The following is a 20,049-nucleotide window of genomic DNA, read 5'->3' on the forward strand; positions in this document are numbered from 1 at the left end:
TCTTCCTCAAGGATATCATGAGCTGTTAAAAATTTGAGCAAGCTAATTCATTCTGCTCCCTGAATTTTATTTTATTTTCCCTTTTTCTATTTGACACATCAACTTTCTGTGACTCCTTGTATTCAGTGAAGCTGTTCAGTCTTTGTTGGGCTGCTTTTATTATGGGAATAGGTGGGTGGTGTTTTTTTTTTTAAAAAAAAATGTGTCTACTTCTGCAAACCTTGGTATTCCCTGAGTGTGCGGATTAAATCCCTTTGGTTTCTTAGTGGCTCCATTTCGGCTCCATTTCTGTCAGTATGAAGGCACTGATTTCATATTAGATGGGAAACAATAACAATAACAATAATAATAAAAATGGGGCAGCCATGTATTCTGTAACAAGCTCTTCCAAGGAGCTTACAGCAGTGTACATGGCTGCCCCCTAAATTCTATCCCTACAACAGGCCTGTAAAATAGGTTAGGCTGAAAGTGATGAGAGTGCCTGGACTCAAGGTCAGTCAATCGACTTCATGGATGAATAGGGATTTGAACCCTGGTCCTAGTCCAACATGTTAACTAACCACCACATCACATCAGCTCTCAGTATGGAGAATATTATAATGTGGAGTATTGGACAAATAAATGACAGTAACCCATGGGGTTAACCAGTTGGTCTTAATTTAATTTGCTTACCACTATGATTTAAAGGAATACTGTACTGCTTTCATTCAGACCACCACTGCTTCCAAAGGACATAATGGATATCCCTCAATTCTGAACACCCTTGCTCCATAACACTCCATAAAACATCACTACTTCAGTTTGCCCTTTATTTTGGGAGCTTTGATGAGGCAAACCTAATTCACAAGCAGGCACCTGTCCTGTGGAATGGCAGAGAAAAAGCAGGGAGCACTTATGCCTCAGGGCACTAAGAGTTAAAGCCTCCTTTTTTGTGACAAATCTTTTTCTTTCTTTTTTTAGTAAACAAGTTCGTGGAAAGTAGCTCCTGAAATCTCTTGCTGTCACTGGGGCTTGGAGAATAGGTTGTATCTCAGCCACAAAGACCAGGAACACAGGCTGAGAGTGTTCTGTGGCAATTAAGTTCATGCAGTAGAACAGCCCTCAGGAAGGTAGCTATTGTTATATTGAATTCTACCTACCATCTCTCTCTTACGTACTTGACTTTATCTCCAACATGCTGCATATGGGCACGGAAATATGACCATAAGTATCCCTGACATTTCCTCATCAGCATTTTCTTGTTTATGCCCATTCTATTTGAGCCCAGATTTATGACAGCACAGTTCAGACCTGCACAGCTTGTGAACCATCAAGCCAAAGAGGTGCGATAAACATTCTTACCTCTGCCTGCCAGAGACCGCCAATACAGTGGGGTTGCCCAGCACTTGGCAGCCCATGGTGAGTGCCTGGTGGGCTGCACTTATTTCCATGGGTCATAAATTGTGCAGACCAGACACCAATGCTCTTGATGTGCAAAAACCACCAAGAAAATCAGTCAAATTCTACTTTGTTTGCATTCAAACTGGCTTGGGACTCAATTCATCTGTCCATCCTTGCTCATCTTCTGCTCCAGCTTCATCCCACCACCACCACCACCCTGCAAACCTAAGAACCTTTCAGAACTACTGGCCTTCAAAAGATAATCATGATCTCAATTCCCCAAGTGCTGGACCTTAGGTAGCCAAAAATGGCACCCTCCACACGTGAGAGGGAGGTGTTAGGAGACTTGGGGAAAGCTTTGCAGAAGTAGAAAAAGGGAGGGAGAGGTACTAAAACAGCCTAATGCAGACAGAACGTGATCGGGAGCCACAGAACGCTGGCTTCCAGGCAGTCAGCCCCTAGCGCTACTGATCAAAAGACGTTGTGCAACTATTCCGTCTTCCCCTCCTTAATGGATTTGTTTTTTATGGTAAGAAAAAAAGACAGAGGAGATGGGTTACAAATGGGAGATGACGTCTGGACTCTCTTGTAAAATTCTGTGGTTAAAGCAGGGCGATTGCACAATGAACACTTCATCTGGAAGCACTTGGGGCACACGGGATGGAAAACCAAAATGGGGGAGGAATGGAATCAAGGGGCTGCAGACAGGGAGAGGGGGACGCCACATTGTAACATCTTGTTCCAGAACTCCATTTTCCAAAAGGAAAAAAACCACACCTCCATAGGAGAATGAGAAATGATAGCCTTGCATGAAAAGCTTAAGGAAGCAGGGGCAACTGCGGATGATTTTTTACAGATCTACGAGCCATTTTCTATTTGTACCACACCCACCCACCCAAAAAATAATAACGTGGCGCTCGATTGCATTGCAGAGACAGTCCTGTGAATTTGCAGATGCAGCGCAAGTTGATGTGATGATGCCAGAAAATTCCTTGCCGGTTAGCATTTTACTAGAGAGGCTTTTGGGTAGGGATCAGCAACCGGGGACCTGGGGTGAAAATCTCTGACCCTCTCCTCCTTAAAGTGTATAACCTTCTCTTAAGTTGCTTACCCACCTTGCATCCTCATACTCAAAGTGCTGTTCCATCACAGTTAATTCCTGGCCAAGGTTTAGGGGAGGGGTGGGGAACCTGTGTGTGTTTTGTGACAATATGCACAATAGAGACTATAAAACACTTTGTAAATAAGAATGTGATATAAGATGATAAATAATAGTAAAAGTACTGTTGGAGGTGCTAAAGAAGCAAAGGCTTTAGGGAGCACATCAGATAAAGGATCTTTCCCCTGGAATTTAAAGGGGCTCAGGATGGAACAGTGCAGCGTGGCCTGGCCTTGACTTGGCACCCATTGCCAGGGATGCCTCTGCATGACAAGGGGCGACTTCCCAGCACAGTGCCTCTAATGCAATCACAAAGCCATCTTGGACGATGTCACTAGGAAAGAAATGTAATAATTTATATTAAAGCATTATTATCCCAATTAAATTAGTGCCACATTCTAAATCCAGTTTGAAATAGGAAATTAAATAAAGAGGATGAGAAAGAACTCTTAATACTTTGTTTTACTGATTTTGCTAGGCAAGCAGGGTTGGGCAGGATGTGAAGCAAATTCAGTTACAAAATGAGTTAGCGAATTTTTTTCCATCAGGTTTAAGATGCAAGACTATTGATATAACTTAAATACTGATACAGCTTAAATATTGCAGTCTCTATTTTGGTGGATCAGAAGAATGAAGGAAATGGATAAAAAGAATTCCTCAAGGACTAACCCCATATAACTACTATACACTTCAATAAAGCAGAGCTGTTATTGTGTTCAGCTAAATGACTCATCTTTGTCTCAGGAGCCGCTGTAGATGCAAAGGCAAGAGTTAAAGACACAGGTGCTACCACTAATCACACTAAGTGCCAATAAGAAGGAGTTTACGCTTAGTCCTGGGCTGTTCCAATGAGTCCGGCAATCATATTTGTGTTTTTAACCTGTTGGTTGTTTTATTACGGTTTTAATTTTTCTGAACCGCCCAGAGAGCTTCGGCTTTTGGGCAGTATAAAAATGTAATAAATAAATAAATACAGCCAGTTACAACTAGGCTAGTGTCGTGCCCCTCCCCGAGATCCCTTCCCAGAAGCTATGGATACGTGTTCTGTGTATTACAGGAAGTTTATCCTTTCATTTCAAACTTTACCACTTATACACTCAAAGACCAGATCAAGGAAATGCTGCTTCCCCTACTATTCTTTGACCACTCTCAATGCCGCTGCCACCACATATTCCCAATAATATACCTTTTGTCTCATTTTGAGCCTATCTTGAATGGAGAACAAAAATAAATGATAATTTGTTAACACTTTTAAATGGTAAATCAGATGTATTTGTGTGTTAAAATAAACACTGAAGTTATCCTTTTTTAAATAATACCTAGGCTATTCTCAACTCCTCCCTCAATCTCTAACCCTAAAATTAAAAAAAAGCCCATCCCTACACTCTCTGACACTAATTCCCTGACCACTCACACTCTTTTTCATTTTTAATACCCTGTTAACTCATGCCCTCCACCAATCAGTCACTGATACACCAACATTCCATGCACTCTCCCCCACCTCCACCTAAACTCATTTACCATATTCACTCTATATAATTGACATTGACAACATCATCATATATAAACATATCAACCTGTAAAATACACTATATCACATAACCAGGCATCACATCTAGCACTAAGAACTGAGTGAGGACCAAAAATTTAGGACTGCTTCACATTTTTTTAATGTATTCACTTAAGATTTTATTTCTTAGTGTATTTTTAGGTGTATAATGTATGACCGTAACAAATAGTTGTTCAGGAACACATTTATCATACAGGCATGCTACGGTCTCTATGCAATGCAAACATGGTGGCCAAATTAGGTTTGTTCCTGAGATGATGTGTGAAATGTGTATGTGTGTGAAACAGCCTCATTCAGTTCAATGAAACCACCAATAAATGGCCCTGGGCCATTTCCGCAGATCAAAACCAGATAAGCCATAAAGGGCTTTTGGGTTATGTGGGTCCTGAGCTGTTACGGGAAGTGATGAAGAAACCACTAATAATTGGCACTGACCCATTTCCACAGATCATAACCAGATAAATGGCTCTTGGGTTATGTGGGTCCTGAGCTGTTATGAGAAGTGATGAGAAAACAGAATTAAAAGGAGCATAAACGTCGAGTGATTGAGAAACTTCACTTTCCTATCACACAGATGGAGAAAGAAAAAAGAGGGAGCAGCAGGTCCCAAACATAGGGGTATTGATGGAGATTGTAGGAATCTGGGAAGGAGAACCATACAGAAATGTCTCTCCAAGTTCTGGAACTCTCCCATCCTGTAGTAAGAATTATGTGAATGAAACACTTCTGCATACTTTCCTTCCAGGCACTGAGACTGTAAGGGCAATAAAATGGGGTTGGAAAATGACTAGGGAAGCAGACAGTGTGGTGTAGTGGCTAGAGTGTTGGACTGTGAGTCAGGAGTAGGGGTGTGCACGGACCCCCCGCTCCGCCCCGCGGGCCGATCCGAAAATTTCGGATCAGCCCGCTCCTCTCCGCGCCTCTCCGCCTATACTCCACTCCTCTTCGCCGCGGAGCTCCGGCTCCGAATCGGAGCTCCGCAGTGGAGGGGAGTGGCACCAGGTAAGGCCGGGAGAGGAGGGCGGGGGGGTTACCGGGCCCTGCCGCCATCGCCGCCCGTGCGGCGACGGCGGCAGAGCCCGGTAAGGGACCAAGGGAGAGGGGGGCCTTACCTGCCTCCGTCCGTGGTCCGTCGCCGTCTTCAATTGAGCCCGCGGTTCAACCAGGAAGTCTCGGCCACAAGCGGCCCAGACTTCCTGTTTGAACCAAGGGCTCAATTGAAGACGCTGACGGACCGCGGATGGAGGCAGGTAAGGGAGAGGGGGGGGGGTTACCAGGCCCTGCCGCTGTCGCCGCATGGGCGACAGCGACAGGGCCCGGTAAACCCCACTTACCTTTCCGGCGGAGCTCCGGATCGAGGCGAAGGATCCGCCTTCACCTCGATCCTCTTCGCCACGCTCCGCCGGCCCCCCAATCCTCTTCGCCTCCGCCTTAAGGGCAGGCGAAGCCCCCCACTCCGCTCCTGCTTCTCCGGTCCGATTAGAAGCGGAGCACATCCCTAGTCAGGAGGTCCAGGTTCTAGTCCCCACTCCGCCATGGAAGCTCACTGGGTGACTTCGGGCCAGTCACAGACTCTCAGCCCAACCTACCTCACAGGGTTGTTGTTGTGAGGATAGAAATGGAGAGGAGGAGGAGGATTATGTACGCCACCTTGAGTTCCTTGGAGGAAAAAAAGGCAGGATATGAATGCAACCAATCAATCCAGAGCAAATACAAGCTGCTCTTCCCTCACAGGGCTTCCTTCAGAGTAACTGTAATGTCATACCATAAATGTCATACCATAAAAAAGAATCTTGCATGAAACCCTGGAGACCTACTGCCAGTCAGTACTGGCTAGATACACCAATAAATAATAATGATAATAATGGTCTGACTCAATATAAGGCATTTTCTTATATTCCTCTATCAGGGGGGTCTCAATACTTTCTGGACTTGTTTGGAAATCTGAGAAACGTGACATAGGCACTGCCTCCATAACAAAATGGCTGCTACAGAAGGCTGCCTAGTCTCCTGACACCCACCTAGTCACAAAGGACAAGTAACTTCCTTAGGAAAGTAAGTACAAAGCAGAGACTGGATCTGAGCCCCAAATGTCAAATCACATGTTTGTCTGCACAAAGCACAACAAAATACCCATTTCACCTTCCCAAAACCAAACACATTGACAAAATGAACCCCTAACCCCAAAACATACACACAACAAAAAACTACCCCAAAACAAATATACATGCAAAAGCAAAATGACCCCAACCCCCCAAACAAACTAGCACAGACAAATGGGCCAAACACACAAAGGCAATCCCCACAACCCCAACCCCCCCACCACCACCAGGCACCCCCCCCCCCCATGGTCACTGCTTCCCTCTCCAATTCCTCCCATTCCCCATCCCACCCTGAGGTTTACCATTTAGTGACACTGCCCCTTTTCCTTCATTTTTTTTAAAAAACACAGTTTCAGCTAACTAGCTGGGCATGGTGGAAAGCAGAGCACCAATCTTCAGCTGCTCCACCCACTTCCACTCCTTTCCAAAGCATGCTCTAATCCCATTTATCTGGAGGGGGGAGGAAGAGGGGGAATAGCTGAGGGATGGACCTTTGCTTTCCAGCCATGCAAGATTTTTTTTAAAGTTTTAATAATTCAAAAACAAACAAACCACGAAACTGGGAGGAGTGAGGCCTCGGCAGATGGATGGGCAGGTATTTGTGGCCATTGGGGCACCTACAGGTGTTGCCAACCCAAGGTCTGTACTAATACTGAACCCATGGATCCTCATGTCACCCCAAATTCACCATCCATGCACAAAAGCGGGGAAATCAGCATGCTTGGAGGAATCCAATGGTTTGCAGATTTACGAAAAAAATCTTTAGGGGAAAAAACCTTGGGCAGATCCCCCCATACACCCCAAGGAAGACTGAGCATGGCCACTGCAGCGGCCAGATTGATAACTGAAACCAGACGGTTTGAATATATAAGACTGATTCTGGCCCGCCTGCATTGGCTGCCTATACGTTTCTGAGCCCAATTCAAGGTACTGGTTTTGACCTATAAAGCCTTACACGGCTTGGGACCACCATACCTGACGGAATGCCTCTCCCGACATGAACCTACCCGCTCACTGCGCTTTACATCTAAGGTCCTCCTCTGAGTGCCTACTCTGAGGGAAGCTTGGAGGATGGCAACAAGGGAGAGGGCCTTTTCAGTGGTGGGCCCCCAATTGTGTAATGATCTCCCCAACGAGGCCCGCCTGGCGCCCACATTGTTATCTTTTCGGTGCTAGGTTAAGACCTTTCTCTTCTCCCAGGCATTTAACAGCATTTAACAACATATGCTGAGTTTGTTTGTTTTTAACGCTCATTTTTGTGAACCGCCCAGAGAGCTCCGGCTAGTGGGCGGTATAGAAATGTAATAAATAAATAAACAAATAAAGGACCCCAGAATAGCTGTTTTTATAAGGATAGTGTGTTTTTATGCTTTTTATGTTTTTAGACTTTGTATATTTGTTTTAATGTTTACTGTTTTTAACTTTTGTAAACTGCTCAGAGAGCTTTGGTTATGGGGCGGTATATAAATGCAATAAATAAATAAATGATGACTAACAGTTGGGGCAGAGATGGAAAGCTGGGTGGGAGGGGGAATCAAATGGAGTATTCTGAAAAGAGGGAGGCCCACATTTTGCAAAAGTTGGTTGCAGGTCCCATTATAAATGTTTATTATCCCAATTTTGACCCTTCAGCCTACCACTGCCCATACATTTGCCAACTTTTTCCTCCACAACAATGAGGGCTAGATGCTTGCCAACAACCCCAGGATTCTGAATTTTTTACACACCTTGACTGATTCCGACTGCATTGTACTTCTAGCTACCACACATACTAGCAATATATCCTATGAAACAGTTATCTTTTTTTAAAGAAAACAAAACACTTACGAATGCTTGATCAATGTCCTTCCTGATATCTGCTACAATCTGAGCATTATCCCCATGTGCCAAGACTGCATCAAGAGAATGGCGCTGGATGGACTCCAAGAGACGAGCTGGGTGACCAAGGCGCAGGATCCGCAACTTATGGCCAGCAAGTCTTTCGACCAAGTTGTCAACTGCAATGTTAGATGGAGCGCAGCACAGGACCTTGGAGAGAAACACATTTTTTTAAAAAAGTGTTAATTCAACTGCTTTGAAAACTTTTAGTTTCAAGTTGTTCCAGACTAAGACCCCAGGTCTCGGGGCATGAGCTGCTGTTTCAGGGGGTTTGTCAACACACCCCCTGAAGGGGGAAGAAGCCAGAGTGAAAAGCCAGGATCAAGGCAGAAGGCTTTTTTTTTCTGCTAAGCTTAAGAGCTTTTGCTATTCATTCAGCCACCTATGTTCTTCAGGCTCCAACATAAGGCATAATGTACAGCCAAAGTCCTCCCCAGACTTACCTGATGTGACTTAACTCCACCCTTCCCCAGGCTTCACCCCTAATATGCCAGGAGTGGCCGTTTAGCTGCCAGGCTCTGCTCTGGAGTCTCAGGATCTGGGCCTCAAGACCTGGCAACCCTACTAACCTCAGAGGTTCCTAGAACTATTGAGTAATCTAGAATGGATGTCTCATGGGTTGCTTTCGAAAGAAAGCTTCAGTTTTGCTTCAGGAAGAATACAAAACAATGTGAGGTTAGTATGGAGAATCTTAGATCTATGGTTAAGATGCCTTGAAATATGGGTTCAAACACCAGTTCTGCCTCAGACCATCCTGGGGTAACCCTGTATGTGTCTCGCAATCTATCCTGAGCCATTCCCTAACCTAGATATGTGAGAACAAGAGGACTGCTCAGTTATTGTGACAGTTGAGGGGACAAATATAATGAAGAGGGTAACGTGTACTGCACTAATAAGCGAGTTCTGAGAAGTGAAACTCTCTCATCTTGTTGTTAACCCAATTCTTCTGGTATTCAGATTGCTTCGCTGCAGCAGCACCCACCATCTGGAAAACCTTCCCTCGTGCAGTTCAGGAGAAGGAAAATGTAACATCCTTTGAACGCCTCCTGAAAGCACATCTTTTCACACAGGCTTTCCCTGGGCTGTAATGGCTTCTGGGTTTATTTTGGTTTTACTTGGTATTTTTAAATTTGTAAAGCTTGATATTATGTGTTGATCTGCTGTAATTTATGGTTTTAATTGTTGACCTGCCCAGAGTGCCTCAGCTATTGGGCAGTATAAAAATAATAAATAATGAAATGACAGCATAGTTGGGATACTAGTACAGAAATGGTGAGACTGCTTGTCCTGACAGACTTCTAACCAAGGAGTAAAATGGCTGCACATCTCCATCTGTGAAGATTTTCCCAGTGGAAGACCTTACCAGTAGAGCACATTTTTCATACATGTAAGGTTCCATCCCTGGTAACTCCCTGGCAGGGATGGGGAAACTTTCTTGGCCTGAGAGGGAGCTGCATGGCCCCTCTTGCAAAAAGTGGATGGGATCAAAGCTAAAGCAGGCAGGGCCATGCCACACTCTCTCTCATCCACACACACGTGCATTCATACAGATCCAAACACACACACACTTATTCATATACATACACACAAATATCCCCCTACTTCCATGCTGCAATTAGGCTTCGGGGGGAAAGTTTTCTATTGCCCCATGAAAGCATTTTCCCAACTCTAACTGCAGCGGAGGGGTGATTTGTAGATGGGGTGGGGGGTAATAGCTGGAATGGAGAGGGTTAACCCTTCCCCGCTGCAACTTCCTCCAGAAAACCATCCCCTCCCATACAGCAATTAGGTTTGGAAAAACCTTCCGCTGGTGCCAAGAGATGGACAAGCCATCACTCTGATCTGTCGTGTGGCACCTTGGGATTTGCACCCACACGCTCACTTTCAAGTCTTGCTGCACCGCTTGGAGGATGATCTCCACCACCGTCGTTGTCTTGCCGGTTCCCGGTGGCCCGTGGATGACAGCAACCTCTTTCTGTGCCAGTGAGAAGTGAACAGCCTCCTTCTGTGAGGCATCCAGTGATTCATTGTAGAACTTCAACGGCTCTGCAAGAAGCAACAGAAGGAGCATTTGTTCAGATCTCAGTCCCACAAAGAACATTTGCACAAGAAAGAAAGCGGGACAATACAAATAAAGGGGCTCCTCTTGGAAGTGGATCTGATTTGGATAGTGAGAATATGACCTTTCCAACCAAGGGACACATCCTTGTTAATTCTCAGAAGGATCAGGCTCCCCAATTGAACCCCTGCTGACTCCTGGCTTCCTTTAAGGAAAGCTGTCTAGCTGCAAATATTCTCAGTCTTCAGACATTCTGTATCATTATCAAAATCTGCGTTGAAACAGACAGCCAACATGCTGCATCTTAAAGGGGCACTGCTTTTACTGTAGTCCCACCATGTTCTTCCTAGGAAGTTCATTAAAAAAATACACACAACTCCTTTGCTAAAAGGCTGAACACCAGCACTGTGTAAGCAGATTTTGTCAGGACCACACAGAATTATTAAGAGCACCCCATGAAGTAGAGAGCAGAAAAGATCAAGATTTACCATACCAAAGATGGAGAGCACAGCAATCCTAACCCCTCTGGACAGCCATCCAAGGGGAATACGACGCACGAAGACACCCCTCCGCCAGAAAAGAGGACTTCTTTTCTGAGGACTAATTTTTGTGAACCGCCCAGAGAGCTTCGGCTATTGGGCGGTATAGAAATGTAATAAATAAATAAATAAATAAATAAATAAATAAATAAATAAATTCTAGCAGAGAGGGAGGTCTCATCTGCCCTTGAGGCCCCCATTATGCCCCAGCTCTGTAGCTGTATGTCTACTGCCAGCAGCATTCCAGTGCCTGTTGGAGTATTTGCCTGCTCTCCCCTGTGTTTGTTTTAACATTATCAATGCAATACTCTGTACTGTTTACTCACACTTAAATGCCACTGTGTTCAATGGAGCTTAGCCCCAGTTAAAGTACATATGATTGCAGCTTAAAGCTTATTCCCCATCTTGTATTTGCATTTTTAACCTGTTGGTTGGTTTATTATGGTTTTAATTTTTGTGAACCGCCCAGAGAGCTTCGGCTATTGGGTGGTATAAAAATGTAATAAATAAATAAATAAATAAATAAATAAATTGTACATTCATTTTTTTTAATATTGGGGCCTTTATTTGTCTCCAGGATTTTGCATTATGCCTCTAACAAGCATCTCCCCGAGAAGGGTGAGCCTGAAAAGCTCCGTTGAGCCTCCTCCCAACTTCCTTCCCTGGTCGGCATGAGACAGCAGAGTTTTGGAATTAGCAGAAGATCTGCCATTTCACACCGCTGGCACCACCACTACCTATTCCCCCAAATTCACTTAGGATTGCACTCTATGAACAGTCCAGCGTGGAACTGGGAGACTAGTGCAGTGGGGGTCAAATTCCTCCTCAGCCAAAAATTCCTGAGGTTGCCTTCAGCAAGTCACACAATTTATCAGCCTCAACCCGTTAGACAGAGATACTGATAATGACCGAGCCAATAGCGAGGATGAATGAAATTAAAGTTCTTTGAAATTTATATTTAATTGTAGCATGTAGAATCTTTGCTTATGTATTTAAATCTTTCCCCCAAAAAAACATGTTGAAGTATTGGCAACGCTAATGTTTATTTGATTTCAAAAAATAGTAAATGAGCACTAATTCTTAAGAAAAATAGCTAATTTTGGCCTGCTGCCCCGTGTGTTAAGGTTCATATGATTTCAGCCTAAAACATATTCCCCATCTTGTGTATCCATCCTTTTAATATTGGTGCGTCTCCAGTATCTTGCATATATTGTTTTAGAAGCAGGAACTACGCAAACCTAGTACTTGCATTACTGCAGGTAGAGTGGAGAGCTCAAAGGAGAAGGATTTTTGCAAAATTTATAGCCAAGCTCTCCTGTGGTGGATATAAAAAGAGAGTGCCAACAACATGTCTCTCAGCAAAGGGGAGGGTTTTTTTTAAACTAAGTCGACAGATATGCATATGAACAAACAGAATGCCGGCTTGGCTTCACTATCTTCAAGTTCCCCTGTCCACATTTTTAGAATAATTTTTAAAATATGACATGAATATCTGTGCACTTATCCAATCATTCGACACCATCCTCTTTTCTTTTGAAACAAGTGCAAACCTGCTTTGGGGATGAGTACAATGATTTCTTGAGAGATGGGGGTGGACGGGCTGCCAATCAGCACCATGCACAGCTAGCTGCTCCTTCAAATTTGCAGAAGCAGTTTTTCCCCCAAAGCTCGTCCATGGAGAGGAAAGGTGCATTTGTACTGAACAGAATGAGGACACCTTCAGAGCGTCCTCACGGCTCCAAAAATGTTGCATGCATCTTCAAATATATGTTTCAAGAGTTCACCTCATCATCCCAACTTGACCCTTTCAATTGCAAAATGATAAAGGAGAAAGGATATAGCTGTGGTCTTTAGTCCTTTAATCCTCTGCTTGTTTGATATCAGAATGTTGCAGTAATAAGCAGAAGAATGTTTGGACTCCAAGATCCAGAGGAAATCAATATATAAAAAACAGTTTTTACAAAAAGGAACAGTTGGTAAGTAGGAGTTGCCACCGTCGTTAGTTTGGCAAACGCTACATGGAACAGGCATTTTTAATTTCAGGCTGGCAAAAGACACTGAACGGAGAATTTTATTCTTCTGTATCCATTGGGAGCTGGTTCATCAAAAAGGGTAACCATGCCACCTTTGCTAAACCAGACTCCAAAGAGGTTGTTTGTTCTAAATATTATTATTATCTCTTTCTCGCTCATGGAGGTTTTTCTAGACAGACACGATAAGCATTGCCAAGTCATGCTGTCTTTTACAGATTCAGGAATTTCCTGTCAATTGAGCATGTTTTAAGTATGACTGCTTTCTGGATGTTGGTGTGGATGTATTTTGGTAGGCCCAGTTTCTGAAGGTTTTCTGTATAGTGATGCCAGTGACTGATGTGACTTATGGAATAATTGTGACCTTTCTGATGTGTATACCGCCCCATAGCCGAAGCTCTCTGGGAGGTTTACATAAGATTAAAACACTTAAAAACAATATACAAAATTTAAAACTACAAAAACATACAGCATACACATAAACATGCATTTAAAACAACTATAAACAGCTTAAAAAACAAATCTAGGATCAGTAAAGCTCATCACATATTGCTAAATGCCTGGGAAAAGAGAAAAGTTTTAACCTGGCAACAAAAAGATATCAATGTTGGCGCCAGGCAGGCCTCATTAGGGAGATCATTCCATAATTGGCAGGAAAAGAGCTTGGTCTCCAAATCTATTCAGCTTTGGGCATTTCTGCTATGATGACCAATCAGGAGACGCTTCTGAGGCTGTTTTGCAGGATACACAGGATGGCCAAATCATAGTTTTACTATGAGGCTTATTATTTTAGGGCCTAATTAGCAGTGATGGTCTCACTGAACAAGTAAAACAATACAGCTAGCAGGTATTGTTTAATACACAGGAAGCAAATTTCAGAATTACACAGAACCCTTCTTTAAGCATAGGTGTTTAGAGCAAACCTTAATAAAAAGTAAACAATTAGTAACTAGTGCAAGTTGATTTTAACTTTCTGACTGCCAGATTCTCTCATACAAGACCAAACCCAAGCAACATTTCTTATTAAACTATTTTTGCTATTTTAAAAGAAAGTTTGAATCTGCAAGTAACATCAACCTCTACTTTTAATGGTTTGCTGTGATCAGATGAAGAACTTTAAAAGGTCACTTCTAGCATTTTAAACATCAGCTGTCCATTTTTTAAAAAATCACTCACTCTATGTTCACCATTTAAGACCATTTCCTGCAGACTTGATATAAAATGGTATTCCCTTTGACATTTTTTGTGGAGAGGGGGGAATGTTTCTAGCTCTTGTGGTGGCAGGATAATGTTGTCCCAATATTTTGACTATACTCTCTCAGAAGGCAAAGCTATCATGTTTCTGCTTTGTGAATTTCAAAAAATGATTATGGCTCCACAGCTTTTTGGACTGGACCCAAAATTGTAACAAGATGGAATGGGGTGGGGTGGGGGGGAATCAGATCCATGCATCAGTTCATCAGATGCAGAATGAGAACAAGCAGGCAAAGCAGCCAAGCAAGAGATGGAGCCCAAGCCACATACTTTTCAACCTCAACTACCACTTGACAGAACCACAGCACACTTGGGATTTATAAGAACAAATTCAAGGACAACATAGAGCTAACGGAGGTATGATGCCATGACATTAGCAATGCAAAGGAAAGTACCGTACTGTTAAATCGCAGGGACTCAACTTTGACAATGAACTCTCAGTGGCTTTTTGAAATGCACTCATTTAAAGTAACTAATTTCAATCAGGTATTTAAAAGTACTTTTTTCACGGTATACAGAAACGTTAGTCATAGACATGTAAACTTCCCCACTGGATCCCCACATACTGAAAAAACACAGAAAACATTGCCAGGGTGGGGTGGGGTGGGGTGGGGTACTGAAATGTATGCAACTTATTTTACTACTTTAAAGATATGAACCAACCTACCCATACACCATGATTGTTATCTGAGGCCCTCTTCAGACTGCCTCCTCCAAGGGGTGGCTCAGAGGATGACATGGGAGAGGGCCTTCTTGATGGTAGCCCTCCTGTTGTGGAATGATCTCTCTACTAAGATCCCCCTTGTGCCAACATGGTCATCCTTTTGATGGCATGTTAAGACTGTCCTCTGCTCCCAGACATTTGACAGCATATGGTGGGATTTTAATAGCAGTTGTTTTATCAGGTCCTGGTATCTTACTGTAACTGTTTTTAGCTGTTCAAAGTTGTTTTTAAATTGTGTATGTTAAAGTTATGTATATTTTTGCTTTGTAATTTTTGTAAACTGCCCAGAGCGCTTTGGCTGATGGGTCAAAATGAAATAAATGAAATGAAATAAATAATTTTAAAATGCAAGTGTATTATGACAACTTAGCAGATACAATTGTATATCTGTGAAACTTATAGTGTAATCCTGTACATGTCTACTCACAAGTAAGTCCCATTGCATTTTCAGTAGACATGAATACTATTGCACTGTTAGAAGTATACACATATGTTTTTATTCCAACAATAATTACAAATACACCCAGCATTAGAAATGGACCAGAAAGCCACTGTACTCTTACATAACTAAATTGTGATTGGTTTGCAATTCTGCTTTGGACAGCAAGTTCAAACCATAGTTTATAATTTCAGTAAAGGCAAATTATGGCTTGCACTACTCAGGATGTTGGTAGCTCAAGTGGTAGCATTGGGAAGCCCCCTTCTGGCCCTGCAGTGCAAGCGAACTTCACTAGAGGATTAATAGGACTGTTAAGCTAGACGCTGAAGCATGGAGCAACGAGGACTGCTCACAACTGCGTACAGTGGTCCATGATGCTGTCTGAATGGAAGGTGGCCTGGCATTGCACAGATAAGCATTTTGGAAAGCCCACTAGACAGCAACTTAGAGAAGTAACCCAAAGAGTCAGACTAGCAGAAAGCCAGCAAAATAGTTCCTAAAGTTTTATGCCCCACACCAGTATTTGGTAGTTTAAATTGGCTTGCAGCGTAGTTACTTCTACAGGTGGTAATGGAATTATAGGAATTGATTTTTGAACGTAAACGCCTACAAAACCTGGTTGATCTTGGAGCAGTGTGCCATACAGTTCTATGTGGACAGATGACTACGTGGACTAATGGCAAAGATCACGTGGAGTATTGGCAAGGAAGTCAGCCTCACAGGGACTTAGTCTTGACCAAGTTGGGGCCTCTGATGTCACCCACAGGAGATGATCCATAAAAGCAGGCAGACAATACAGGGCATGATGAGGGGATTCAAGACACTGATGTTATATATCAAAGCTAGTAAGCTAGTCAATAAGGCACGGAGGGCTCTCTTTGAACAGCCTGTACAGTCAGCTACTAGAAGAGCAGCCAAAGGACTTGGGACTGCTACAAGGTAGCTCAAGTCAAGACCCTGCAAAGAGTTAAATAGAGCGAAGAGTTCATAGAATCATAGACTAGTAGAGCTGGAAGGGGCCTATAAGGCCATCAAGTCCAACCCCCTGCTCAATGTAGGAATCACCTTAAAGCATACCTGACAGATGGTTGAAAAGATCCAGGAAGTTATGGAGGGAAGAGAGACATGCCAGGGTCACTTGACTCTTAAGAGGCAGCTCCAAAGTTCTGGAGCTTCTGGCTAGTACCTCCTCGGATCAGCTATCAAAGGGGGACATGGGCAGGGAACCATAATTCAAGACAAAACAGGTATGACCAGAGAAGAAATTGCTCTGAAGTAGACAACAATATAAATAAAGCAAGCTCCTCAGGGCCTCCTTGATACCCCAGGACTTTCCCATCCATTACATAGCTACGCAAATAATTCCTTCATATAGAATACTTCACAAAATGGAGTAAATACAATTCAGGAAAAACTGAGAACGGAGGCAACAGCGTGGCTATTGCATGCGAGGATCATAGGAGAATGCTGACCTCTGGTGGTCACCAGCTATCATTTATATAAGGTTTACAGCCCGAAGGCTAGTCTTCACCTTCTCCTTCCTGAGCTACTCTTCTGTATGCAGATAGATTTTCACATGGTTTGTCTCATTTAAATAGATTCTGCAACCTGCATTCTGAATGGGAGAGTCCCAGGTGAGCTCTACCATGTGCTTTTTGTGAGCATGCTGATTGGCCCTTAGATACATAGCCCCGTCTTCTCGCAAACACCTGCATCAGAAAACATGTGCCAGTGGCTGAATGAAACTAGTAGTTATGTACTATATTGTTCACTAGAAAGGGAATATCGCAAAGACTGTGACCTTTCCTTCCAGGCATTCTTCCTGAGATCTGGATTATTTAGTTCACAGAGTTAAGAAAAGCACCTGTCAGGTATTAACTGTAACTTCAGACCTGTTTATGTATGATGATTCTTAACAGCAGGACTTGGGTTTGCTATCTGGATAACATAGAACAGAAATGAGTAATAGAAGCTGGAAGGTTTAAAGTGGGTGTGAGGCACTGCCGTCAGGACTTGGACCAGCCTCATTAAAATGAATGGAGGCTACACTCCCCAAGTTCTTGGTGGGTCACATCTCACGTTTGGCTCTTGCCACCATCCTGGCTAATTGCCACTGCCTGCCTGTTCTCCATTAATTTCTGAACCTACTGCATCAAACAACACCCCTGCGAGATGCTGGGTCAGTAAGGTTTGCCCAACTCACAGAGGCATATGGATTCCAGAATTCTGGGGAATAGTTTTGTTCTTCTGTGGAACAGCACATCAGCTAGGGTGGGGGCTGGCAACTGGTGGCCCACGGAACTGGCAATTGGTCCAGCTCACAGAACACTGCCTGATATGGGTGCTCTGGAGACCATTGGTGTTTTCAGTAACGCTTTAAGTTAAGGCAACATAGCGATGTAACTTCCCAGCTGAAGTCAGTAAGAGTTCAATTGCAAAGGAAGGGTAAGAAGAAACCATGTGAACAATAGCTAGGCAACTACACAACATGCCCCATTGCAGGGGAGGGAAAACTGCAGGTGTACAGGATCTGCTTTATGTTTTACCAGAAGATCAAGATCAACCAATTGGACACAAAGGGAGGCTAGTGTATTAGTGGCCAGACATATACTTAAAATTGATGAACAGGGGATGTCAGAGCTCATACTTAGCCTAGGCATTTATTTTTAGTACCAGACCAGAGCTCACAGTTCTTTCACCCCCACCCCAGGCATTTTTCCTTTCGGCACAGTAATTTTGGGCAGAGGACCCTTTATCATTTGTTGCATCTAGGACATAGAAACCAAATGCACAGTTACAAGATGGGGGATACTTGGCTCAGCAATACTACAAATGAGAAGAATCTTGGAATTGTTGTAGATCGCAAGCTGAATATGAGCCAACAGTGCGATACGGCTGCAAGAAAGGCAAATGCTATTTTGGGCTGCATTAATAGAAGTATAGCTTCCAAATCACGTGAGGTACTGGTTCCTCTCTATTCGGCCCTGGTTAGGCCTCATCTAGAGTATTGCGTCCAGTTCTGGGCTCCACAATACAAGAAGGATGCAGACAAGCTGGAGTGTGTTCAGAGGAGGGCAACCAGGATGATCAGGGGTCTGGAAACAAAGCCCTATGAAGAGAGACTGAAAGAACTGGGCATGTTTAGCCTGGAGAAGAGAAGATTGAGGGGAGACATGATAGTACTCTTCAAATACTTAAAAGGTTGTCACACAGAGGAGGGCCAGGATCTCTTCTCGATCACCCCAGAGTGCAGGACATGAAATAACGGGCTCAAGTTACAGAAAGCCAGATTCCGGCTGGACATCAGGAAAAACTTCCTGACTGTTAGAGCAGTACAACAATAGAACCAGTTACCTAGGCAGTACGACAATGGAACCAGTTACACTAGAGACATTCAAGAGGCAGCTGGGCAACCATCTGTCGAGTATGCTTTAGGGTGGATTCCTGCATTGAGCAGGGGACTGGACTCGATAGCCTTATAGGCCCCTTCCAACTCTACTATTCTATGATGCTATGAATTGGGAGTCAGAAACCCTTAGCTATTTGCTGCAGATCACCAAGAGCTCCACCAATAAATCCCAATCTACCTCCTCCCCACCCCTATCCTATTGCATCTTGGCTAATAGGAAGCACTGTGCAGTTCTTCCATAGTTGCTATGCAACCACACAGCAACCTAACTAGCAAGAACTCAGGTCCTGCCCCTGCACATTAATCTAAAGTGGTGGCAATGGCAGGACCTGTGCCAAAGGTATCGCCTCCCAACTCCTCCACTTCATGAGTAGCATCAACAGTGCTGCCTCGAACTGGAGGAGAGGAGAGAAACATGTGGAGGGATGGTAACTTGTCCACTCAGCATTTAGCACTGATTTAGAGAATACACCTGAAGCAGCCATCCAACCTATGAAGCCATTCCACAAAAGTACTTGCAGCGATGTATATTTCTGCCCTTCATGCCATAAATATTTACACTAGTGTGGTGCGCTCATGTGTAAGGGAAAGCCAATGCAAGGGGGAGCAAGAAGCAGAGGAGGTGCTGACACTGCATTAGAAGCTTCAGGTATATTTCTTCCTTTAATGGCAACATAAAGGAACTGGAGAGGCAGGACTCCCGGGGTTGCTAGCACAATATATTGGCAAAGCACAGTTGGAAAAGCATGTGCTGCCGTGACCTCTTCAGTCTCCCGAACTGTCAACATTGTGGTCGGCATTCAGTGAAGGAAAAGGAAAGGTTCTTACGTGTATCGTTGGCGTCACTAGGTTCAGAAGTGCAGAAGAGGACATCGACGAGACCAGATGCTGGACCAGCGCGATACTGACTAAGCTTATTTAGAGCCCTGCCAAAGAAGAGAATGCAAAAGAAGTGAATCTCAAAAACAATTCCTTCACAACTCAGAAAATGGTGTCGAGCAATAGTAAAATTTCACATCACTACAAAAAAGTTATTGTTGTGCCATTTCAGGAGGAGCACACAAGCCAGAAGTTTCAGAACTGAACTGGAACTCCTCAAGAAATCAGTAATATTAGGAACTGCGGGGTGTAACTGGGTTTTCTCCACTATCTTCCCACCCCCACCAACATTTTTTGGTCAAGCCTGGAGCTCTGCATGCAGAAATATGCTCCCTAAACCATGTCATGCTATACATGCTATCCCTAAACTTTACCAAGAAAGTCCTTTGTCTCATTATGTCTAACTGTTATAGCTGAGCCGCTGCTTACTACTGCTAACAAATATTAGTTCAAGCCTGTGCGGCCCAGACAGGTTAATAAGTTTCAGAACTAACTCTCTGAACATCCTGAACTAATAATTTTCCAACAGAGAGACTAAGTACCTTCCTCAACCTGTTAGTATAACTCTGAAATACTTGAAAGCTTGTTTCTATTTATTATTATTATTATTACATTTATATCCCATCA

The 20,049-nt window shown here is 43.6% G+C and overlaps 1 protein-coding gene across 1 annotated transcript in view; it reads right to left on the reverse strand.

The window, feature by feature from the left end:
• IGHMBP2 (immunoglobulin mu DNA binding protein 2) overlaps positions 1–20,049 on the reverse strand; it is an 87,356-nt gene that overhangs the window by 54,391 nt on the left and 12,916 nt on the right. Inside the window, exons 4-6 of the mRNA XM_063117047.1 lie at positions 19,372–19,469; positions 9,972–10,135; positions 8,039–8,239 (exon numbers count right to left, since the gene is read on the reverse strand). Coding sequence (XP_062973117.1) covers positions 8,039–8,239; positions 9,972–10,135; positions 19,372–19,469 — 463 coding nt within the window. The remainder of the gene's footprint in view (positions 1–8,038; positions 8,240–9,971; positions 10,136–19,371; positions 19,470–20,049) is intronic.

This window comes from Elgaria multicarinata, chromosome 2 (assembly GCF_023053635.1).
Source record: "Elgaria multicarinata webbii isolate HBS135686 ecotype San Diego chromosome 2, rElgMul1.1.pri, whole genome shotgun sequence".
Taxonomy (NCBI): Eukaryota; Metazoa; Chordata; class Lepidosauria; order Squamata; family Anguidae; genus Elgaria; species Elgaria multicarinata.